This window comes from Balaenoptera musculus, chromosome 3 (genome assembly GCF_009873245.2).
Source record: "Balaenoptera musculus isolate JJ_BM4_2016_0621 chromosome 3, mBalMus1.pri.v3, whole genome shotgun sequence".
Taxonomy (NCBI): Eukaryota; Metazoa; Chordata; class Mammalia; order Artiodactyla; family Balaenopteridae; genus Balaenoptera; species Balaenoptera musculus.
The window spans coordinates 117756217-117782198 of record NC_045787.1 but is presented as its reverse complement, the minus strand read 5'-3'; the positions used below and the strand labels follow the sequence as shown (position 1 = coordinate 117782198).

General features: G+C 40.4%; 1 protein-coding gene across 2 annotated transcripts in view; it reads right to left on the bottom strand.

Moving 5' to 3' along the window:
* NDFIP1 (Nedd4 family interacting protein 1) overlaps positions 1–22552 on the bottom strand; it is a 50638-nt gene extending 28086 nt beyond the window's left edge. The window contains exon 1 of one of the 2 annotated variants that reach the window (XR_005019290.1): positions 22279–22552. Coding sequence is in view for 1 of the 2 variants with exons in the window: in XM_036846870.1 (XP_036702765.1) it covers positions 22279–22341 (63 nt within the window). In the remaining variant the exon portion in view is untranslated. The remainder of the gene's footprint in view (positions 1–22278) is intronic. The other variant, XM_036846870.1, reaches the window with a different exon arrangement.
* Positions 22553–25982: the final 3430 nt, after the last annotated feature.

The following is a 25982-nucleotide window of genomic DNA, read 5'->3' as shown; positions in this document are numbered from 1 at the left end:
TTTATAAAGATTGGGGAAATAAGGAACAATCACATGGTTTTCAAATAGGTAAGTCTCTCTGCCCCTGAACATAATATCTTTTAAGAAGTAGCATCCAACTATGTACTAACCAATCCATGACTTAAGTCTTACCTCTTCTCCACTTTTTGGTTCCATAAGAAAACTCAGTTCTTAGTTCAGCGCTCCAGAACCTACTTGGAGAAGGAATTAAACGTCCTAGCAAAGACAAGTTGAACTGGAGACTAAACACCTGGCTTGTTCCCCTTGCCTTTGACAGGACAGTTCATCTTTTGTTTACAGAATAAACAATATGAAAATAGGAGCTAGACCAGATTCATTTCAAAATAGTTTACATAAAATCTAGTCCATGAGTGGAAAATACTGTTTGTGTTTTTAAAACCCTACATGTTGTCCTCTTCTAAGATACGTTAAAGCTCTAAAATATCATCATGAAAGCAAAAATGAATTCCTAATTATTCACCACTTAAAATGATATATTAAGCAACACTTTATGAAAAAAAAAATTGTCCCAACAGAATGTGGACTACAACTGGCATCTATTCAATGGTTCTTTTAAATTTCAAGAACAATTTTTTACAATTATCTGTTCCTATTTATAAACTCACAACAGAACTGAAAGGATTTTGGACTTGGCATGCAGAACATTTCTACTCTCCATTAAGATTTTATACACACATATACACACTAATACACACATATACACGTATGTGTAAATGTATACATATAAAGACATATATATAAAGATACATATATTTAGGATACATATATAGCATACATACATATATATGTCTCTCCTAAAATCCTGACTGGTAAAACAATTATATAATGCAATATTAAAATTACAAAAGAAGTCAACCCTTTTAAATCAGTACAATGCAAGGCTATCATCAAACTACATGCCTATCTAGCAATATATTTAAATTAGTCTGATTTGTACAACTTTTCTGAAAAACAGCTGTACTGCAGAAAGAGTACTTAGAATGTAAATGCGGGGACTTCCCTGGTGGTCCAGTGGTTAACACTCCTCGCTCCCAATGCAGGGGGCCCGGGTTTGATCCCTGGTCAGGGAACTAGATCCCGCATGCCACAACTAAGACCCGGTGCAGCCAAAAAAAAAGTAAATGCTATTAATGTAGATACATAACCTACAGGAGTAGAATTAGATGTAAATATGTTGTGATTCATGCTTTCCATTCTCTCCATTGCCTTTTCTTCTGCAATAGCCCACAACAGCCTTCCTCATGGATAGTCAGAAATTTGAATGATTTCATTCAATGAAATTTTACCAATGAAATTTTTCCTATATACCATTATAATAAAATGCCACAGGAAATTCTTTCTTAGGTACAGTAACTGGTTTCTTCTGGGCTCTACTTGTTTTTCATATGTCAGTATTTTCTACTCTGTGGTCAGCTTAGTGTTTGGGTCATCACAAGGGATGGCATATTTTTATCAGCAAGTTCCTGCAGAAGTAGTACATATCCATCTTACAGATCTTCAAAAGTGAACTATCAATTTCTTCATTTATCGTTAGCTTTTTTGTGCACAAAGACATGAAGATGTTCACCCACATGTGCTTCTCAAATTAAGAACTTTTTATTCATTCAGAAGACCCTACTGAGAGAATGAAAAGACAACCCAGAATAGAAGACATATTTTCTGGACAAAGGACTCATATCCAGAATATATTAAAAAAAACTTCTAAAAAGCCATAACAAAAAGGAAAACACCGAACTGAAAAATGGGCAAAAGTCTTGAATAGACACTTCACAAAAGAAGATAGCCAAATGGCTAATAAACATATTTAAAAACTGCTGCATTTCAATAGTCATCACAGAAATGCAAATTAAAACCACAGATAATAGTTAAAATAAAAAAGCAGAAAATACCAAATGTTGTTGAGGGTACATAACAACCAGAACTCTCAAACTGGGAATGTAAATTTGTAGAACCACTTTAGAAAACTGTTTAGCAATATCTACTAAAGATGAATTCATACATACTCTATGACCCAGCAATTCCACTCTAGTTATATAACCTGACAGAAACACACATGTTCACCAAAAGACATATCAGGATGTTCAAAGCAACAGTATTCATAAAATTGGAAACTACCCAAAAGCCCATCAACAGCAGAATGGATAACTAAATTATAACTTCACACAATGGAATATTATACAGCCATGTGAATGACTCAACACACAACAGCAAGGGTGAATCTCATAAATATAATGCTGAGCAACAGAAAGCAGACACAAGAGCATTTACTGTACGATTACACTTATGTAAAGAGCAAAACCAGGCAAACCTAGTCTGCCAGCTGAGTGGTTACCCAGGGTAGGGGCACAACTGGAAGGGCACATGCAGGGAGCTTCTGGAGTGCTGGTAATGCTGTTGCTTGATCTGGGTACTAGTTAAAGTGCATGTTCAGCTTGTGAAAATTCACTGAACTACAATACACATTTATAATTTGTGCATGTTTCTGTATGTAAATCATACTAACAGTTCCACAAGGGGAGAAAAGGAGACTGGCAGAGGATTCGCAAAACTGAGTCCCCCTAAAACTGAGTTCCCCTGCTCAGTTTATGATTAATCTCTCTCCCAAACTTTATTTCGTTTCTGGTTCTGCCCTGTTCCTCTCAGGACTGAGGGCTATCAAAGAAAAGGGGGGAATGAAACCAAGCAGGACCCTGTGGGGCCTTCCCAGGTACAAAAGCCCCTTCTTGTCCTTTGTTTCTTTTCTTTTTTTTTTTTTTTTAATTTTATTTATTTATTTATTTATTTTTGGCTGCGTTGGGTGTTCGTTGTTGTGCGCGGGCTTTCTCTAGTTGTGGTGAGCGGGGGCTACTCTTCATTGTGGTGCGCAGGCTTCTCATTGTGATGGCTTCTCTTGTTGCAGAGCATGGGCCCTAGGCACACGGGCTTCAGTAGTTGTGGCTCGTGGGCCCTTGAGCACAGGCTCAGTAGTTGTGGCACATGGGCTTAGCTGCTCTGCAGCATGTGGGATCTTCCCGGACCAGGGCTCGAACCCATGTCCCCTGCATTGGCAGGCGGATTCTTAACCACTGCGCCACCAGGGAAGCCTGTCCTTTGTTTCTTGTTTGCAGAAAGAAAGGCTTTAGTCTCCTAGGCCATCCCAAAAGTTCCAAAGAGCAGGCTCAAGCCTTTAATGATTAGGACAATAGAGTCACAGGACTCCTAGTTCCTCCTGAAGGGATATAGATAACAATCTGATGCATATCTTTTGAGTTGTTCAGCAGCAACTAAGACCCTCACCTGTGGAGCACAGTGACTATGAGCTTGTGGCAGTAGAGCCCAAACTGGTTGTAACGAAAAGGTTGAGATTCCAAAAGTATCACTGTTACCTCAGCACCAACCAGTCAGAAGAAGGTCCAGGAGCTGATCACATATCCTACGATCCTCTTCCCTAACACCTGTCTTTAAAAACCCTTGCCTGGGACTTCCCTGGTGGCACAGTGGTTGAGAATCTGCCTGCTAGTGCAAGGGACACAATCCCTGGTCCGGGAAGATCCCACATGCTGCAGAGCAACTAAGCCCGTGCACCACAACTACTGAGCCTGTGCTCTAGAGGCCACAAGCCACAACTACTGAGCCCGCACGCCACAACTACTGGAGCCTGCACACCGCAACTACTGAGCCCATGTGCCGCAACTACTGAAGTCCGCATGCTCTAGCACCCGCGTGCCACAACTACTGAGCCCACGTGTTGCAACTACTGAAGCCTGTGCACGTAGAGTCCGTGCTCCGCAACAAGAGAAGCCTCCGCAATGAGAAGACCGCGCATCGCAACGAAGAGTAACCCCTGCTTTCTGCAGCTAGAGAAAGCCCGCGTGCAGCAACAAAGACCCAACGCAGCCAAAAAAAAAAAAAAACCCTTGCCTGAAAGCCATCAGAGAGTTTGGGTCTTCTGAGCATGAGCTGCCCGGTTCTCCTTGCTTGGCACCTTCAAATAAACCCTTATTTTGCTGCAAACACCCTCTGGCAGAGTTTGGCTTTTTGTGCCACAGGCACACGAGCCCTTGCTGGGTTAACAGTGTAGACTGTGAGCCCTCTGCAGACTGGGAACTTCACATGGTTCACTGCTGTATTCACCCCAGCACTTAACAGTGAGTGGCATTTCATGGATACCTTATTAGCACATGTTGACTAAAGCAAGCATGGAGGTGTAGCTTTAACAGAAACCTACCTGAAGAAATGGCAGCTAATCTTAATGCCATCTTGACTTACTAGTTCACATTTATCTAAAGTATTCATATTACTTTACAAATCACCAAATAATATAAGGCTAGGTATGGAGCCACATGCAGATGACCGCTATATATCTGTGGAAGGGACAGTGATGATGATTCCATGAGTGATCAACAGCAGGTGGCATCCCCATCACTACTCCATGCTTCATAAAGTACTATGCATTACATGTATCAACACTATGCTTCCCGAGTTACCTATTTTAAAAAGAAATGGTAACAAGAGTATAAGAAACACAAAGGAGAAACAGACCTCTCCAACCTTCAGCTCTTAGGAAATAAAACACTTAGCATAGTGTATTGGGTACAAATAGGTATTCAGTAAATGTCTGTGGTACATACGAAGGAAAATTGGTATTTTGATTGATCACACTAATTCCTAGAAAGTTTTCCCTTCTAAAAAACTACCAATTGGCATATCCAAAAAATGGAATATTCTACATTAAAATGATAGTAAAGGGACTTCCAGGGCGGTCCAGTGGTTAAGAATCTGCCTTCCAATGCAGGGGACACGGGTTCAATCCCTGGTCAGGAACTAAGATCTCACATGCCACAGGGCAACTAAGGCCACACGCCACAACTACTGAGCTCACGTGCCACAACTAGACAGAAGCCCACGCACCGCAACTAAGACCCAACGCAGACAAAAATAAAGAAATATTTTTGAAAAATAAAGAAATATTTTTGAAAAATAAGCATGATTATAATTTCAAAAATAATAATAAGATAGTAGAGTCAAATGTACAGCCCCAGAAAGTGACAGACATGCCTAGAATCCAGAGACTCATGCTGACTGCAGCCTGCTTGGCTCTGCTAGCCCCATGAGCTACCAGAGCTCTCTCAGCTATGCTTGCTTATTATTATTATTATTATATGATGATGATGATGATGCCTGGAATACAGCATACTGGGACAGAGATTACGGATGGGGAAAGGTATTCTATTCAAGAGGCTGCCTTAACTTAGGCCTGGTCATGAGGTCCCCTTCTCCTGCAAGAACGAGAACCAAGAGGGAGATGCATTAAGCATTTCATATCTGTCCCTTCACCCCATCACAGAATGTTCCAATATGCAAGTGTATAATTGCTTGCATTTTATAATTAACACCACTCAAAGAACATGTCAGGCCATGACTGATGTTTTTTACCTCACTAAGTCTAAAGCTTACCAAAGAAAAGACCATCAAAAGAAGTAATTACAATCATAATTTTCCAGTTGAAGATTAAACACACACATTTGCCTCTTATACCTTCCAAAATCCTCTCAAATGTAAATGTTATTAAAGTTTTATTAAATTTGAGGCAAAAAAAAATTCAAAATCGATTAACAGGAGACGAAGCAGCAATAAAATCCTGCAAGTTAGAAGCAGGAAGACAGGAGACAATGTACACAGCAGACCCAAAAAACCTGAATCCTAATCCAGAAAGCAGAAAATCAACCTGTCTTGCACTATACCCTCCAAAGGCTCAAGAATCAGTGGTAGCAGGTACCAGCGGAAATAAGAGTGAAAATGAGATTTAAAAGCAGAAAGGGAAGTTGGAGACCCAGTTATTCATTCATTCATTCATTCATTTATGGCTGAGTTGGGTCTTTGTTGCTGCGTGCGAGCTTTCTCTAGTTGCAGCGAGCGGGGGCTACTCTTGGTTGCAGTGCGTGGGCTTCTCATTGCGGTGGTTTCTCTTGTTGAGGAGCACAGGCTCTAGGTGCGTAGGCTTCAGCACTTGTGGCATGTGGGCTCAGTAGTTGTGGCTCACGGGCTCTAGAGCGCAGGCTCAGTAGTTGTGGCGCACGGGCTTAGTTGCTGCGCGGCATGCGGGATCTTCCCGGACCAGGGCTCGAACCAGTGCCCCCTGCACTGGCAGGCGGATTCTTAACCACTGCGCCACCAGGGAAGCCCGGAGACCCAGTTAAACAAACACAGCTCCCGGAATCCCCATTAGAAGACTCTCTCTGGAGAGACTGATGTGGAGAGATCTGGACTGGAGACACCGGAGCTTAGGAGAAAGAACAGCGTATCAGAAAAGAGTGATTAAGTGAGAGGTTTATGTATTAAACCTTGAGATATCCCAGTCTTCCTCCGCCAATCAGCTCCCAGAACAGTAACAGCCAGGCCTAGTCTCTGGGGAAACTGACCAGCCCAAGAAGAAAGATCTAAAAACACTGTCACTCAAAGAAACAGCCTAGTTAAATTAGAAGGCAAGAAGCCCCCACAAGAAGTTCCATCAAGCATACTGAGCTTCCAAACTGCTTTACTGATTGTGCACTCTTAACCAAGCAGGCAAAGATCACCACATACTTCTAACTAAAAGGTCATAAAAGACCAAAGCAAAGAGGATAAATGCAACACGGAGGAAAGAACTATGCAGAAAGGTGTAAACTTTAAAAAGAAAGAAAAAAACTTCCTGTAATCTCAGAGAAATAAGAGAAAAATAATTAAAACCATAAAACGAGGACAGTGTGCTACTAACATAGGGGGTAGGGACAATTAAAGAGTTTTTGAAAATTAAAAATAACAGATTATTAAAATTTTATCAAAGAGTTAGAATATAAAATTGAGAATCTCTCATAGAAAGTAGAGAAAAACAGGTGAAAATATGAGAAGAGGTTAAAAAAATTTTTTAAGGGACTTCCCTGGTGGTCCAACGGTTAAGACTCCGCGCGCCCAATGTACAGAGCCTGGGTTCGATCCCTGGTGGGGGAACTAGATCCCACGTGCTGCAACTCAGACACAGTGCAGCCAAATAAATAAATAAATAAATAAATATTTAAAAATTAAATAAATAATAAACAATTTTAAAGAATCAGTACAAAAGATCCAAGATCCAAGGAGAGAAGGAAAAAAAAATTAAAGCAGAGGAAAAAAAAATCAAACAAATACTTTTTAAAATTTCCCAGAACTAACGGACATGAGCTTCTAGACCAAAAGGACCCACTGAGTGCCTAGCACAACAGATGTAAACAGATCTACACCAAGGTACAACATAGTGAAATTTAACAACACTGCAGACATAAAGAAGCTCCTAAAGGCTTCCAGAGAAACAGAGAAAGTAGGCCACATTTAAAGAATCAGACATCACAACTGGCTTCAGTCTTCCTGATAGTGGAACATAGAAGGCAATGGAACAAATGGCTTTCAAAATTCTAAAGGAAAATGTTTCCAACCCAGAAGTCGAAGTAAGGGTGAAGATCAAAAAAAAAAAAAAAGTTTAACCCCTATGCATTCTTCCTCAGAAAGATACTGGAGTGTATGTTCCATGGATATGAGACAATAAACCAAGAAAAACAAAAAGATGTGAATCAAGGGAAAGGGCTTCAATTAAAGAAGTTGGAAAAGGAAATGCCTAGGATAACAACTAAACAGCAGACCTTGAAAACAGCCTTCTAGAACAAGTCAAAAAACCAGGAAAGAGCCACACACACACCCCCCCCAACAATGAAATCAATAAAATACCTGATGTGTTTGAACATATCAAAAAACTATTAAAAAAAAAAAACTATTAAGAGGGGCTTCCCTGTTGGCACAGTGGTTAAGAATCCACCTGCCAATGCAGGGGACATGGGTTTGAGCCCTGGTCCAGGAAGATCCCACATGCCACGGAGCAACTAAGCCCATGCACCACAACTACTGAGCCTGAGCTCTAGAGCCTGCAAGCCACAAGTACTGAGCCCACGAGCCACAACTACTGAAGCCCGCGCCACTAGAGCCCGTGCTCCACAACAAGAGAAGCCACCTCAATGAGAAGCCCGCGCACCACAACGAAGAGTAGACCCCACTCACCGCAACTAGAGAAAGCCCACACACAGCAACGAAGACCCAGCACAGCCAATAAATAAATAAATAAATAAAATCTAAAAAAACAAAAAACAAAAAAAACATTAAGATTATTAAGTGAGAGTCTGAGGATGAATTCATGTTATAAGCAATTTATGATATATACATAGAAAATTAGGCAAACAAAAAAATTTGTTGTTAACTTTAGGGAAAATAAGGTACTGTCAGGCAAGGAAAAGTAACCACAGCATACAACATATTACTGTAAATACTGAATACTGATCTAACTACATTATGAATATAACTATACTAGAAAAATGGAGAGACAGGAAACGGGAGTATATGCAGTTGTGGGAGGGTGGTAAAAGAGAGCTAGATCCTTAAATCTCCTAGTGGTAAGTCAATTAAAAAATTTTTTAAAACCCTGAAAACTGAAAAATCAAGAAGTAACACCCTATAAATGTTTTTTACCTTCACAGATAACAGTGAAACAGCAAAAGAAAGAGCTAAGAAGCAGGCAAGTAAGCAAGAGACTGCTGTTTTGGGTAATAAGCCTGTAAGATCTATCTGACTCTAACCTATATGTAAGTATAACTATATGTAAGATATGAAAAATAAATAAAAAGAAAAAAAGGGCTTCCCTGGTGGCGCAGTGGTTGAGAATCTGCCTGTGAATGCAGGGGACACGGGTTCGAGCCCTGGTCTGGGAAGATCCCACATGCCGCGGAGCAACTAGGCCCGTGAGCCACAACTACTGAGCCTGCGCGTCTGGAGCCTGTGCTCCGCAACCGGAGAGGCCGTGACAGTGAGAGGCCCGCGCACCGCCATGAAGAGTGGCCCCCACTTGCTGCAACTAGAGAAAGCCCTTGCACAGAAACGAAGACCCAACACAGCCAAAAATAAATAAATAAATAAAAATAAATAAAAATAAAGGAATTCCTTTAAAAAAAAAAGAAAAAAGAAAAAAAGATTAAAATGTGATTACAAAATGTGTCATGAAAGAGGAATCTCGTATTCATGGGAAACTAACCTAACTGGGGGAGAGGGGAGGTACTCAAACTCCCCTTAGGACAGACTACCTAAACTGAGGGGGGAGCTGGGAAGAAGGGAGCATTCCAGGTAGAGGAAGTAGAGCAACAGGAGACCTCCTGGCCAGAGAAGGTGAGTATTCCAGAAAGTGAAACAAGTTCCCCAGGGAAACAACAAATCATGAGAGTCCATCTCCACCCCTTCTCCCAAGTCCTGGTCTCCCCCATCTACCTCTTACCTATCCTTCAAGGCCAGGCTCAAGTTTCATCTCAGAAGCTTCCTAAGAAGTCTCTGGAAGTAGGTGACCTCTTCCATCTCAAGATAATGCCTTTTATCTACTATCTTATTCTCTGAATTAATATAATTAATATTGTATCAATACCATAATACATTCTCATGGATTGAAGTCACTCAACAGGTATTTAGTGAATACTTACTATATGCATCAAATTGTGCTGGGTACTAAAAGTAAGGGAAAGAAGAAAAGGAAGGGAAGATGCGAAGGAACGAGGACAAACAAAGCAGCAGTCTACAGGCACTTGGCAAACTTTTAATTAGGAAGGCCCGTGGCACATCCTTTTGCATTCCATAATATTTAAACATGCAAGCTGGCACTTCATAAATGCCTTATTACGTAGATTACAAATGGCTCATAAGATGAAAAGTCCTTGATGAATGGAAGCTTGACATTTTGAAAACCAAGGTACAAATCTGGGGGGGAAAAAGTATACTTTATACATAAGACAAGCATAAAAGTAACATTTTCATAATAATAAACAGCACAGAGCGATTTTTAAAAATTCTTTTTTCTAAGATTCCTAGGTTCACGAGGAGAAAACTTGACAAAAATACAGAGAAGAAAATAAAAACCACCACAATCCCATCTTTCAGATATTCTTCCAGCCTTCTGGGGGAATACAAATCATAACCTTTTTCACTCACTACATAGTGGAATTTTCCTTCATCATTAAATATTCTTTTGTAATATCACTGTAGTATTTGAAAGTCAGTCTATATTTTTCTCATGGGGAAAAAAGTTCACTTCTTAGAAATAACTATAGCATTAAGTAGGTACAGCTAAATAATAGTTAAAGCAACCTGCTAAGAGAAATACAAAATCAGTGTTAAAAGGTATACCCTGGAAATTGTTGAGATCCTTTCAAACACAATTACAGATTCTCACTTAAATATTTTCACTAAAATGTGAAGTCCTAAATATAAAATGGCATTTGGATTACCTTAAACCTAACTGATACAAAGAAAATAAGATATTTTAACCTTCCAAATAATGGTGAAGCTAATATAATAAGCCAATGATTACCTTTCATGCCCAGCATAATTTTCTCCCCCTCGACTCAGCTAGTCATTTTGGCCAGAGCTGGATGGTGACAAGATGGCTGTAAAGCTTACAACATCACATAACTGTGATCACCTCAATTAACTCTCTCACCTAAAATGAAATTGGACCAACGTGTTTAAGAGCATTAATGCTACTCACCCTCACATGCATGACTCAGAAGAACCGATTTTAAGTATGTACATTATAAAATACTATTACATCTGAAAATGCAATTCTGCTTCACAAGGACAAGTGTTGAAAAGAATCTCCTATCAACAATCAATCATGTGTAAGATCCCCAAGGCTGCAGATAACCCTCAATTCATACTTCTTATGCTATTTCTATAAAAACATGAGCAGATTTTCCAAACTTCTGAAAATGCAACTACTAAAAGCAGTGAATAAGAATACTAGAAATCAAGAGCCAGTTTCTTTTAAAAAAAGCTAAAAAAACTTTTTAAATTGGTATTTTCTTCCTTTTAAAAGATTATTGATTTTATTGTGAACCTAAAATTGCTCTTAAAAAGTTTATTTGAAAACATTTTAAATTATTGATTAACTTTCCTGATTTCTAAAAGCATCATTAACTTTTTTTTTTTTAATTTATTTATTTATCTATTTTTGGCTGCGTTGGGTCTTCGTTGCCGCGCGTGGGCTTTCTCTAGTTGCGGCGAGCGGGGCTACTCTTCGTCGCGGTGTGCGGGCTTCTCATTGTGGTGGCCTCTATTTGTTGTGGAGCACGGGCTCTAGGTGCACGGTCTTCAGTAGTTCTGGCACGCGGGCTCAGTAGTTGTGGCACACGGGCTTAGTTGCTCCGTGGCATGTGGGATCTTTCTGGACCAGGGCTCAAACCCGTGTCCCCTGAATTGGCAGGTGGATTCTTAACCACTGCACCACCAGGGAAGTCCCGCATCACTAACATTTTGTCATGATATACCATGTTTGTTTGAAGCTGACCAGAAGGGAAAGACCTACAAACAGAATGTTTTAACTAGTGGGAAATTACAAAACAGTACTCTGTACTCACCAGTGACTCATTCTTTTAAAACATAATATTAAGGAGATTTTTCTATTTTTTTAAACCATGCATAATTTTTTAAAGATCTACTGGGCATATATATTTACTGGCATCATTTTCAAAAATAATTATTCACCATGAAAGAAATTTGCTAAATCATCAATAGAATGCCGTCTCTTTGGATCAAAGCCACCAACTTCTACAAACAAAAACAATCAATCATAAAGCTGGAAGGAGACAAAATGATCTAACTACTACTTCATTTTATGAAAGGAGAAAATAAAGCTAGAAAGAGATTGAAGTTCTAGCCCACAGTCATATGACAACTACTTACTTCATTGCAGAAGTCAGGCAATATATTACTGATTAGATGTTTTGATAAAGTCCTTTTTTGTTCTCCTGAATCAGTCTCTACTTAATGTCCAAACTGAGCCTTCCAGATACTGAAGTGTACATCACACCCTTCAAAAACTGCTTTTTAACACAAAGTTATATGAAAAGTTTGGACGTTATATCATAAAGCTCCTAAAATGAAAGCTTCAAAATACTAAGAATACTGTATTCCTGACTATACAGTCCACAAAATCTCACCTAAATTTAACAAGGACAAAACAAATTTTTAAAATTTAATAACAAAGTAAACAGCAAAATAAGCACTGAGTTCCATAGGGAAAGAATTGGTGGTGGTTAAAAGGACTTGAGTTTTACCTGTAGTGCTTTCAATTTTTACAGGATTGTAGTCATTGTTAATCAAATCTTAATGTTTACGATGAATCCGGGCAATATATACTCTATGGGTATTATTTTATACTATTCCTGCAGTTTTTACTTTCAAATAAAAAAATTTTTTAAGGAATTTTTAAAAAAGAAGCAAAACATGATCATTAGTGGAAAATTTGGAAAATAAGAATGAGAAATCACTCATTTTTCTTTAAAAGTACTGTTTGAAAAACAAAAACAAAAAACAAAAAGGATGCTATGCATTTGTCAAAACCTATATTTGTCTAAACCTACAGAACTTTATAGCACAAGGGGTGAACTTTAATGTATGTGAAATACAATAAAAAAAATTTAGGCTTCCCTGGTGGCGCAGTGGTTAAGAATCCACCTGCCAATGCAGGGGACACGGGTTTGAGCCCTGGTCCGGGAAGATCCCACATGCCGCGGAGCAACTAAGCCCATGCACCACAACTACTGAGCCTGCGCTCTGGAGCCCGCGAGCCACAACTACTGGGCCCGTGCACCTAGAGCCTGTGCTCTGCAACAAGAGAAGCCACTGCAATGAGAAGCCTGCGCACTGCAACGAAGAGGAGCCCCCGCTCACCACAACTAGAGAAAGCCCACGCACAGCAACGAAGACCCAATGCAGCCAAAAATAAATAATAAATAAATAAATTTAAAAAAACATTTAATGTATGCGAAATAATGTATGAACTTCAATGTATGTGAAATTAAAAAAGAAAAAGTTAGGTGGTTGGTGGTTCCCAGGATGGTATGCACAATGTGACAAAACAATCTAACTGTATTATAAATTTATGAAAACCTCATTAAAGAGGGTGAGATGAAAAGGTGCTGACATAAGTACCTAAGTAACTCTGGAAATGAGTAGTCTTTATAAGACTAAAGGCAAAAGAAACTGTACATATGCCTTGTCCTCTAGTTGATAAAACTGTTTCCCACCTGATACTGCTACACATGTACATTAGAACTGAAGTTAAACTAAGTAAACGGATGGCGGATGGGAGGAGCCAGGTCTCTCATTGTTGGAGCAGAAGTTTAAAGATGAGAGGGGAGGAGGCTAGAGTGATCATGTAGTAATGGATTAGAGTCAGTTTAATATAGACAGACGGTTACTTATGAAATGTTTATGGATGTACACACACACGTGTATTTCTTTACTCTGTCAGCCTAGAAGGCCTAGAAGCAATGACACACCAGCAGCAATGAGCACAGATCTTGGTTTCTAACATCATTCTCCAATAAAAGGAACCAGGGTTCCTTGGAGAAATGGCTGATTCTAGGATGGCACAGAAAATATACATGGTGAGCCTGGTGCCAAAAAGTAAGGAAGTGCTTTAAAAATCCACAAAGATGGAGCTCTGTCAAAGGGATACAAGTGCCAACTGAAAGAGATCCCAATGGCCAAAGCTGGAACAATTTGAGCAACAAAATAAAATAGTGTTGGCTTATAACCCAAAGAATAAAATTAATGAGTTCATACTAGTATCACTGAATAAATAAATTAATGGAGAAGAGACAAATGTCCCATGCAGAAAATTCCAAATAATTTATGTAGATACACTGCCCCCAATGAGGTGGTGGAACTTAACTCCCCAAACCTTAAGTATAGGCTGTGCACAGTGACCACAGTGACTTCCTTCCAAACAGCACAGTACAAAAGGGGGGAAAGAGTCATTTTACATAGAGAGATCTGACAAACACTACTTCAGTCAGATGATCATGGTCAACATCAACAGTGGTAAGTCATGGGGACAGTATTCATTCTTGATATGACATGATGTAAAATGGCACTTTACCTCTGTGGTCTTCCTCCCTCCAACCCACAACCCCAGTCTAATCATGAGAAAAGCAACCAACAAATCCCAATTCAGGGGCATCCTGCAAATAACTAATACTCCTCAAAACTGTAAAGGTCATCAAAAACATGGAAAACTTGAGAAACTGTCACAGTCAAGAGGAGCCTACGGAGATACGATGACCAAATGTAATGTGCAACAGAAAAAACACATAGATAAAAACTGAAAATCTGAAAAAAGTATGGACTTTAGTTAATAATAACATATCAATACTGGTTCATTAATTGTCACAAATGTACCACACTAATATAAGATGTTAAAGGGGAAACTGGGTCTGGGGTATACAGAAACTGTACTATCTTCAATGTTTCTGAAAATCTAAAAATGTTACAAAAAGTAAAGTTTATTTTTAAATATTTAACACTTTTAACATTTTTTTCTTTAAAGGAAAGGAAGAAAGCCTGAAGAACGCACAGCAAACTTGAGAAGCAGTTACACCTCTGGGGAGAGACTAGAAGGGAAGTCAAGTTTTCCTTTACAAGTTACTGTTTGACTCCAGTATACAAAGAATGTATCTGTGTACTATTTTATCACAAGAAATGTTTAACATTTAATGCCACATTTAAACACTGAATGACAAATAAAATGAAATTGTTATTAAACAGAAACCACTCCCTAAACCTGTGTATGTCTATTCATAAATATCCAATCTCCAGAAAGACCTCCAAATCACATGCAAGCCTCTGATTTACTACTAACTGATATTATTGTAATACACAAATTTAAAAGAAAAACTGTCAAAGATTATACTAAATTGCTAGGGGAGAAGAAATATATAATACACGTGAAAGAAACTGCTTTAATCAGTAAGAAAATATTTCACTAGAAATGTTCTTAAATTGGATCAATATTTAGAGCTGGTAATTAGAACTTTTAATATAAACTGTGGTATTCAGAAAAAATGAGCCTAATTGTAACAGAAGGATGTGCAAAGTGATGTCTGATAACACTCGCTTCATTACTACACTTGGTGAAAGCAACAACATACACTGTACTTCTATCTAGAGAGCCACAAGAAGCAATTACAACTGGAATGTGTAAAAGTCAACAGATTCAATACATGATATTCACCAACTGCCTGGCATACTGGCAAAAATGACTTGAGAATAAAGATGAGATCACCAAGTTGATTCTCAGCAGTAATCTCTAATTAAAGTGTTAAAAGTTGCTTTAACTAAATGGGCATTATCCACTACTACAAGAATATGATTTCACTAAACGGTTGTACTTGTTCAAAGATAATGTAAGAATAAATGATTAAGAAACCAAAGTAACTATTTTAAAGCCCTAAGAACGAGTAAATCAGAGAATGTCACTTGAATTTCTTCAAATCTTTCTTTTTTTTTTTAATTAACAAAATACAAAATTACTCTCATGGTAGGATTTATTTTATAATCTAATTTAATGTGAGTAATGTAATGTAACTGGTGTCCAGGATAAAGTAATTTGAAGTTATATGCAGGCAAACCAGTGGGTGGCATCAGTTGAGATGATGCCAGGATTTCCTAGAGCACCTCATAGAGAGTGAGTCAAATACAACGGATAGCTGCAGATCTGCAGCTCCTGACACTCACAAATCCTGGTTCCATATTCATAACAAATTACAGAAGTGCTCTCATGACATATTTCCTCATGTGATAATATCTGCTTAAAATATCACACCATTATCTTTTAGAGCTACACACAGAAATATTTATGGACGAAATGACATGATTTCTAGGATTTGCTCCAAAATAATGGTAGAGACTATAAATGAAAAAGATGAGCCATTTGTTTTGTTTGTTTTTTTATTTGGCTGTGTCGGTTCTTACTTGTGGCACGTGGGATCTCTGTTGTGGCATGCAAGATCTTTCGTTGAGGCACGCGGGCTTCTCTCTAGTTGTGGTGTGCGGGCTTAGCTGCCCCATGGCATGTGGGACCTTAGTTCCCCAACCAGGGATCGAACCTGCATCGCCTGCATTGGAAGGTGGATTCTTTTTTTTTTTTTTTTTTTTTAATGTCTTTACTGCAGTATAATTTCTTTACAATGTTGTGTTAGTTTCTGCTGTATAACAAAGTGAATCAGCTATATGCATACATGTATCTCCATATCCCCTTCCTCTTGCGTCCCCCTCCCACCCTCCCTATCCCACCCCTCTAGGTGGACACAGAGCACCGAGCTGATCTCCCTGTGCTATGTGGCTGCTTCCCACTAGCTATCTATTTTACATTTGGTAGTGTATATATGTCCATGCCACTCTCTCACTTCGTCCCAGCTTACCCTTCCTCTTCCCCGTGTCCTCAAGTCCATTCTCTACGTCTGCGTCTTTATTCCTGTCCTGCCCCTAGGTTCTTCAGAACCCTTTTTTTTTTTTTTTAGATTCCATATATATGTGTTAGCATACGGTATTTGTTTTCCTCTTTCTGACTTACTTCACTCTGTATGACAGTCTCTAGGTCCATCCACCTCACTGCAAATAACTCAATTTCGTTTCTTTTTTTGGCTGAGTAATACTCCATTGTATATGTGGAAAGCAGATTCTTAACCACTGGACCACCAGGGAAGTCCCAAGATTAGCCATTTTTTGATAATTGTTGAAGCTGAGTGATGGGTACATAAGATTTATTACACTAAATTTTTGTATATGTTTGAAATTTTCATAGTAAAAAGTTGAAAATGCACATAAAGAAGATGTGAGATACACACACACAAACACACACACCATTATCTTCTTAATATATACATACAATGGAATATTACTCAGCCACAAAAAAGAATGAAATACTGCCATCTGCAGCAAGTGGGTGGACCTAGAGATTATGCTTAGTGAAATAAGTTAGAGAAAGACAAATACTGTATGATATCACTTATATGTGGAATCTAAAAAATAATACAAATGAATGTTTGTGCAAAACAAAGAGACCCACAGATATAAAAAACAAACTTGTGGTTACCAAAGGGGAGAGGGAAGGAGGGAGGGGCAAACTAGGGGTATGAGATTAACAGATACAAGCTACTACATATAAAATAGATAAGCAACAAGAATATACACATAAAGGGAATTATACCCATTATCTTGTAATAACCTATAGTGGAATATAGTGCGAAAATACTGAATCACTATGTTGTACACCTGAAACTAACACAATATTGTAAATCGACTATACTTCAATTAAAAAAAAAAGAAATTATACCTACAACTCAACAACAAAAAGCAAACAATTCAAAAATTTGAATTTTTGAATTTGCCCAATTCAAAAATTGGCAAAGGACTTGAATACACATTTTTCCAACGATATTCAAATGGCCAACCAGCACATAAAAAGATGCTCAATATCACTAATCATTAGGGAAATGCAAACCAAAACCATTATGAGATGCCACTTCACACCCATTAAGATAGCTTTATCAAAAACAAAACAGAAAATAACAAGTGTTGATGAGGATGTGACAAATTTGGAATCCCTATGCACTGCTGGTAGGAATATAAAATAGTGCATTGCTATGGAAAACAGTATGGCAGTTCCTCAAAAAATTAAAAATAGCAATACCATATGAACCAACAATTCTACAAATTGTTGGTTCATATGGTAAAACCTACAAATTATACAAATTCAACAATATATCCAAAAGAATTGAAAGCTGGGACTCTTTTGATACCTGTTCACCCATATTTACGGCAGCATTATTCACAATGGCCGAAAAGTAGATAAACAAAATATAGTATACACATACAATGGAATATTATTTAGCCTTAAAATGGAAGGAAATTCTGACACATGCCACAACATGGATGAACCTGGAGGACATTATGCTGAGTGAAATAAGCCAGTCAGAAGGAACAAATACTATATGATTCCACTTATATGAGGTACTTAGAGTAATCAAATTCATGGACAGAAAGCAGAATGTTGGCTGTCAGGGGCTTGGAAGGGGGAAATAGAGAGTTATTGTTTAAGGGGTATGGAATTTCTGGAAATGGATGGTGGTGAAGACTGCCCAACAATGTGAATGTACTTAATACAACTGAACTGGGACTTCCCTGGTAGCACAGTGGTTGGTTAAGAATCCGCCTGCCAATACAGGGGACACAGGTTCGATCCCTGGTCCGGGAAGATCTCACATGCCACGGAGCAACTAAGCCCGTGAGCCACAACTACTGAGCCTGCCTGCCACAACTACTGCAGCCCGCGGCCTAGAGCCCATGCTCTGCAATGAGGAGCCACCGCAATGAGAAGCCCGCGCACTGCCACGAAGAGGAGCCCCCGCTCGCCGCAACTAAAGAAAGCCCGAGCGCAGTAACGAAGACCCAATGCAGCCAAAAAAAAAAAAAAAAAAAAAAACTACTGAACTAACTGTACACTTAAAAACAGTGTACAGTTAAAATGGTAAAACTTCATATATATTTTACCACAACTAAAAAAATTCTTCTAAGAAATAATTCTACCCATCTTCTCAGTATTTTTATAAAAGTTTTCTTTGATCATTGGCAATACAGGCCACAAATACACCAAATTACCTCAAAATCTTGACATGACATTCTAAGGGGCATTCCATGATATAATTATAATGTCTTCTGAAACTAAAAAAAATAAAAAAATAAAACCACATGGGCACCACTCACTCCTTCCTCTAGGATCATGACATCATCTAACACTTGAACATGAAAAAGTTTGGCCTGCCGGAGATGAAATTCTTTCCCTCATCTATCAAAACCTTCCTTCACAATCCTGAAAGAACTTACCCAAAACTGCTTTACAATGTCACCAGACTACAATACAAACTTATTAGTGATGTCCACAAGCGAGCAACTTCTTTAGCTGACAGGGAGTCAGATCTAAAAGTAAACATTCTGCAATCTTTTTTTTTTTTTTTTGGCTGCACTGGGTCTTCGTTGCAGCGCACGGGCTTCTTCTAGTTGTGGCGAGTGGGGGCTACTCTTCGTTGCAGAGCACAGGCTTCTCATCACAGTGGCTTCTCTTGTGGAACACGGGCTCTAGGTGCACGGGCTTCAGTAGTTGTGGCTCGTGGGCTCTAGAGCACAGGCTCAGTAGTTGTGGCGCCCGGGCTTAGTTGCTCTGCGGCATGTGGGATCTTCCCAGACCAGGGTTCAAACCCGTGTCCCCTGCACTGGCAGGCGGATTCTTAACCACTGCGCCACCAGGGAAGCCCTCTACAGTCTATTTTTAACCCTATATGGCAGTGTCATCATTGCCTACTGTCAATGGATTTAAATCCAAATATCTCAAAACATTTCAGGAAGTATTTGGCAAAATGCATGATATAGCCAAAGATCTATTACAGTGAGGCAAAGAAGGCTTGGAATGGATGAACAGGGTAAACATCCTCAGAGAGATGAAAACACAACAGGTTTCCCAACACTGGGCCTACCTAGAGCTTCCTGAAACAGTGCTTCAGAATGTTTGGACACACAATCTCAGTTTCAAAATGCAAAAAGAGAAAAATAAATAAAGCGACAGGAAACCTATGAGACCAGCCTATCCGTATAGTCTGTGGTAATGCTAAGTTGTGCACATATTGCTCTACCAATCAAAATACCATAAAGGCAAAACCACTGTTTGCATTTATGAATGAATCATATAGTTTTCCATTACACTTACTTCACTAGAGGACCAACTCAATTTGACTAACCAGACGAAATAGAAGTCAGAACGGCCCTTTGTGACAGCCAAAGAGTATCATGCTCCCATCAAGTTGCCTGGACAATTCATCACATTCCATAATTCAAAAGCCTTTTAAATATGTATATTCTCTGACCAAGCATTTACACGCCTAGAAATTTATACTAAGGAAATAGTTGAAGATGTATATAAAAGAAACTTCAGTGACAGAAAAAAATTATAAACACCCTTAGAGACCAACAATAGCCAATTAATTAAATTATGGTTCGCCATACAACTGCATGCTCTGCAGACATTAAAATATGAACCCATTTTATTATATAGCTATATTGTGTGCCTTTGTACATATACGTGCACAATACATACACGTGCAAATTTGTGAATGCACATGTGTTTGAGAACATGTGGGTATGTAAACATACATGTGCACATATGTAAAGTATGTGCAAGTATAATCAGGGGCCCATGGAACTGCACGTATGTACAAAGATGTGCCTGTATATGTATGTATGGGTACATAAGAAAATACATATGCACATGTATATATCTGCTAATGCATATGCTTATATTTGGGCCATAAGCCTGTGTTTCAAGTAGGTGAGCATGTATTTATCCTTGTAATCACTACTTAGAAGCTGTGACCTTGAGCAAGTTACTGAGCTTCTAGGGAGTCTTGACTTGTCATCTATACAACACCAAACACTGCCTCGAAGGGGTTTTGTGAGGATTAAGTGAAATAACGGATATAAAGCACTTAGTACCATGACTGGCACATAATAAATGCTCAATAAATATTAACTTTCCTTATCTGTACATGTACACTTATCTACACTCATGTATACTTACACAGCTATGAGTCCACAAGAATACACAAAATATTAACTTTGGTTATCTATATGTGATAGGTTTTTGGTGTGGGGTTTTGGCTTTTTTTTGGCTTTCATATTTTGCAATTTTTCTAGGAAGATTAGGTCTTTCATTCTTTTTTTTTTTTGAAGATTTCTTCAAAATAGTAAGTTTTAAAAAATAAAAAAGATGGCCTGTCCTTAACATACCTCTGTTCTGCATATTAAAAGCTATTAAACACTACGCTGAGAAATACGTAATTTTGTTACTCCATCAAATTTTTTGTATTCTAGCGTTATGTCAGCATTACCTAATAGCTCAAGAAGATGGCAGTACAAAGAAAAGCCACAGCTTTTTGCTTCTTTGCCTTATCCAAGGCAGGATGAAAAGAATGAATTAAATCACACCATGGGGTACATGTGATTTGTGAACACCTTGGTGACAGTTAAGTGATACCTGTCAATCGTATTTTACTAAAGCAGCGAGGAACCCAGGGCCTTGCCCAAGGTCATACAAAAAAGCATGTACCCCAGGCTGTGAGAGATCTAAGGACTAGACTGCATTGCCACAATTTGGGCGTGCTTATGAAACCAAAAAGCTAAATTCTTAAAATCAGTCATATCAGGAGTCGGGCTGTAGGAGGGAGGAAATTACAACAGAGGGCTGACGACAGCAAAACAACCCAGTAATTGGCCCCACCCACCAGGGTTAATCTACATGTTTTAATCATACTGGTTTTCCTCACTTCTAAAATATAAAACTGTAGATCATCTATGATAGGACATGTAATTTCATAAAAGCACTATTGCCATTTGTATGCAAATTACAGTGAAAGCATCTGAAACAAAATGTAAGCAGTTACCTGCGGTTCCAATCAACATCAGTTACCACCTGGCTCAGTTCCCACAATTACGATGTCTTAGATTAAATACCTCTAAAAACCCTGCAAAATGTCTTCCCGAATTTCCGAGGGAAACCCGGCTACAGACAGGCGAGTAAACGAAGCAGCTCTTTTCCCTAGGGCCTCAACTTAGAAATCGTACCCGAGATAATAATCCAATCATCTCCTATACATTTTCTCCCCAGCTATGCTATTCAATCTCTTTAAACGTCATTTCCAATCTCTGAAAACACACACTCAGGCACACGCCCTGCAGCCTGCAACGTAGCTCGACATTTTAGGGACATCGCCAGTTAATCGCCTTTTCCAAATCTACTGCGAACTGCGGACTTGTTCCTCGTCTCATTCTGACTTTTGTCTTAAAACGCAAGCGAGGGGGATGGGTTTCGACGAACAGACTAGGCTCTGAAACCCTGAGTAATCGCATCTCGCTGCGGAGAGCTGTCGGCAACAGTAGCAGCGATTTTAATCTTTTCTCTCCACCCAGTTTCCTTTTCCATCTCACGCTTTTTTTTTTTCTTTCCAGTGACATCAAATTCAAGGTGGAAAAAGGAAAACTGAATGCCCCCCGGTAGACGCCTCCGGAGGGTCGCGGGTTCCGAACCGGGGACCCGCCCGCCATGGGAAATGCGAGAAACACTGCGGGGCGGAGGTTTTTCCACCGCCCGAGTCCCGGCCCGGGTGGCGGAGGGACAGGCCCAGCTCGCGGCCGCCTCGAATTCGAGCCCGGGGCCCGCCCGGCCCGCCCAGGCCCAGCGCGGCCTGCCAAGCCGCGGCATCGAGTTGGCCACAGGCGGGGCCGGAGAGGAGGCCTGAAGAGGCCAGCGGGTAGGGCAGGGCCGGGGAGACACTGGGCGCTGTTTACCTGCTGGTACCGGCTGCCGCAGGCCGGCTCCACCGCCGCCAGCGCCGCCAACGCCAACGCCATGGCGCAGCCGGCCGCAGGGAAGGAGGGCGAGCGAGCGAGCTGAAGGTGCGCGGGCGCTGCGGCCTGGGGGCGCCGGGAGGCTGACGGGGACGCGCCTCGGGTGGGTCTCGGTGGCCGCCGCCGCTGCCAGGCCCGCCGCTCTTCTCGGGCTGTGAGCGCCGCGGCTACCGAGGTTCCGACGCGGGCCCTGGGGAGGAGGCGGGGACGACGACGACGACGACGACGCTGCGCCGCCGCCCCGCCCCCGACTCGCGCCGCCCAGCCCGGCCGGCCCGCCCTCGCCCCGCGGTGCCGCCGCCCCGGGTGGGCTCCGCCCCTCCTCCCGCACCTCGAGGCTGGGGCTTCGGAGTCGGTTCCGCCCGAAACCCGGTTGCTCCCAGGTCACTGCAGAGAGGGCGACGCTGGTAATGGGCGCCTCATTCCAAGCACCGAGCTTCCCCTGCGTGTCACTTCTAACCCTCATCACAAACCCCAGACATGGGGGCCGCAGCCCCATTGTAGAGGTCGTTGGCGCCCAGGGAGGTTGAGACAGTCTCACGCAGCAGCCATCTGATCCCCAATATCTGGCTGCAGAATCTCGGTTCTTCTCCACTCCCTTCTTGTCTGCCACCCTCATATAGTCTAGGGGTCAGTCCGCTACAGGGCAGAGGCCAAATCCGGTTCAGTGACTGTGGAAAGCAACGTGAAAGTCAAATTTCTGTGCCCATAAATTGTTTTATTCGGAACACAACCGCTCCCATTTGTTTAGTATGGCCTGCAAATCCTAAATGACTTGCTATCTGGCCCTTTAGAGAAAAAATCTGCTGACCCTAAATCCTGGAGAACTCCTTGGATCTCAAAGCCTACTTCGGGTGGCTGATAATAATAGCATCCGCATTCTTATGTAGTCCTTTTAGTGTTTTAACAGCCCCATCCGTGGATATAGACACGATATTTTCTGAACTAAAGCTCTGACATGAAAGGCAAAACTTCAAAGATGTAGCCATGCTAAGAGCTTTCCAGGTAACAGGAACATATATGCAAAGGGGGTGAGGGAAGTGAAAGCTTGCCTTGTGGAAGAATGGAAAGGAGGCAGCATAACTGCCATATAGGAGATACAAGTATTGATGTTTCACAGATGAGGGAGTAATGCCTGAAGAGATTAAGTATTTTACCCAAGAACACAGAGCTGGTAAGGGTTAAAGCTGGACTGTAAACCCATCAAGTTGGCTTTCTAAACCATTATCATGCAAGTAAATTAGAAACTTTGTGAAGATGAAACTATTTGTCTTTTAAATATTTTGATATCTCCCAAAGCATCTAGCACAGTATAGCTATCTATACTAGAGCAGGCATTTGAGGTCTGCTGTTTCTATCATACCCAGACATCTGGAATTGCTTCTACTCACATGTCCAACACAGAAAAACACTTAATCTCTGAAGCCTGTCACCATTCCCATTTCTTCTTGATTGCTTTTCCAAGTTGGTAGTCCAGAGTTGCCACTAATCTCATTATTGTTTTATCTTCTAATTTTCAAGTTTAGTTAACTACATATTTTAAACCTCAGCTGTACGTTTTGAACCTACCCTGAGGTCTCTGTATGAGGTCAACTGTAATCAACAAAAATTCTATATATTTCTCTTCCTCACTTTGAGTTCTCTACCAGTATCCAAACTCCAACATGTCTGTCCCTATTTCCAAGCACTGGCCTCACATATGTCCACTGTGGGAGAGTGAACAAATCCAGCAACATGCCAATCTGAGAGTTCCCAGGTGGTCTGCTCCTTAGTCTGTCCCACAATTGTTCTTTTTAATCTGGAAAAACAACCTTCAAATGTTAACGATGCACAGTGAGTCATTCCAAACATAATCTCCTACCTTGTGGTTTTATATAAGGGAAAAAAAGTCTAATTTGAAATTTTAAGAAATCTCATCCTTGGAAAGTAGAAATCCAGACTTCTTTGCTCAGATTTTCTAAATTTACGGGTAAGAAGGAATAAAAAAAGATGTCTGTGCTGAAACATATGGCTATTGGAGCAACTGCTGCCACCTTCATGCGTGTCTGCAGCACTTTTGTGGCTTCTGTGGAAAAGAAGTTGCTGTCCTTCTCATCTACTTCTTTCCTAAATTACTTTCTCCCTCAATAGCTATACACTCCCTGCATGTGGACACACATATTTATCATAATATAAACACTGGGCTTTCTCACAGGAATATTTTCTCTCAAAAGAAAAAAAAAAGTTGATCTCCAGCTTCCAATCTCCGTTTCCTACTCCTCTTCTGATGTCCTGAACCAGTATGTTTTCTGTTAACGGTGAGGACTTGTTCTTTTTTTTTTTTCTCTGAGTTCCCCCAAAGCCTTTTGTAAGTAAATTGGGAGTTCCCTGGTGGTCCAGTGGTTAGGACTCCATGTTCTCACTGCCGAGGACACAGGTTCGATCCCTGGTTGGAGAACTAAAATCCCATAAGCTGCACGGAGTGCCCCCCCCCCAAAAAAAAGCCTTTTGTAAGTAAATTGAGGTGATGTGTGTTGATTCAATGGTTGCGTGAACTGGGGAATTGAGAAATTGAGTCACTGCTGTATAAGGTCTCCAGTTGGCGAGCCAACTGCACAGTGAAGGGGCAAACTCTGAATTTCTGACTCACGGATCCGTGCCTGCTGCAAGCCAAGCAGACAGAGAAGATAATCCAAGGCTGTAAAAATTGCACTCTTTGGCTTCATCTTGAGATGTTGTCAAGAGAGTTTCCACAGAGAAAGTTATTAATTTCAGATTGCTGTACTTAGAAGCTTATTTCCCCACAGAATAGCAGTAATACTTTCCATGTGCAATTCTTTTTATGTGAATTGCTGGCTCTGAATCATCCATCCTGAGAGAGAAGAGAAAAATTACGGACAAGTAAGAACATAGCTCATGTCTGTTTCCCCACTCCTACCCCAATTTAGACAAAAATCTCCTCCAGGACAGATGTGGTCTTCTGTCTTTCACATCACCTGAGGCCTGTCCAAGGCAGTACTGAGCTCAGTAAGTAACCAAGAAAGGTTTGTTAAATTTTAAACCAAGTCTCATTGGTCTAATATCTCATTTCAGGCCTTGAATGTCTCCAGCTAATCTTTACAGGGCTCCAGCTGAACCATGAAGCTCCATTTCTACTGACTTACTACATCTTTGAATTCTCACTCCATCACTATGAGTTTCATTAAGAGCAAAGGTAATGTCTTGCTATTGCAAATAAAGAAATTATCCACTGATAATTACTACTGTTTGTGGAGCACCTCCTGGGTCTTGGACCCTTTCATAATCATCTCCTTATTCTTCATAACAAAACCCTTCTGCAGATGAAGAGATTCAGGAAAGGTACATCACTTGCTCAGCTAGTGAGTGGTGGAACCAAAATGCGAACCTGTCTGACAACAAAACTTGGGCGCTGCCCTGTGTGTGGAGGGAAATATAGGACATAGAAGAACCTTGGAGTCTTCACAATGAAGTAGAGAAGATAGGAAACACATATTCAAGACATATTTTTAAATAGAAAAATTGCAAGTTAATTATATTTGTGTTGCCCTATATTAAGTAATGCCAAGAGGTGGTGAAGAGAATTATGTGACCAGGTGTGATAATCAGGTAAGGACTGAGGAGAAAGGGTTTTGAATGAGAATAAG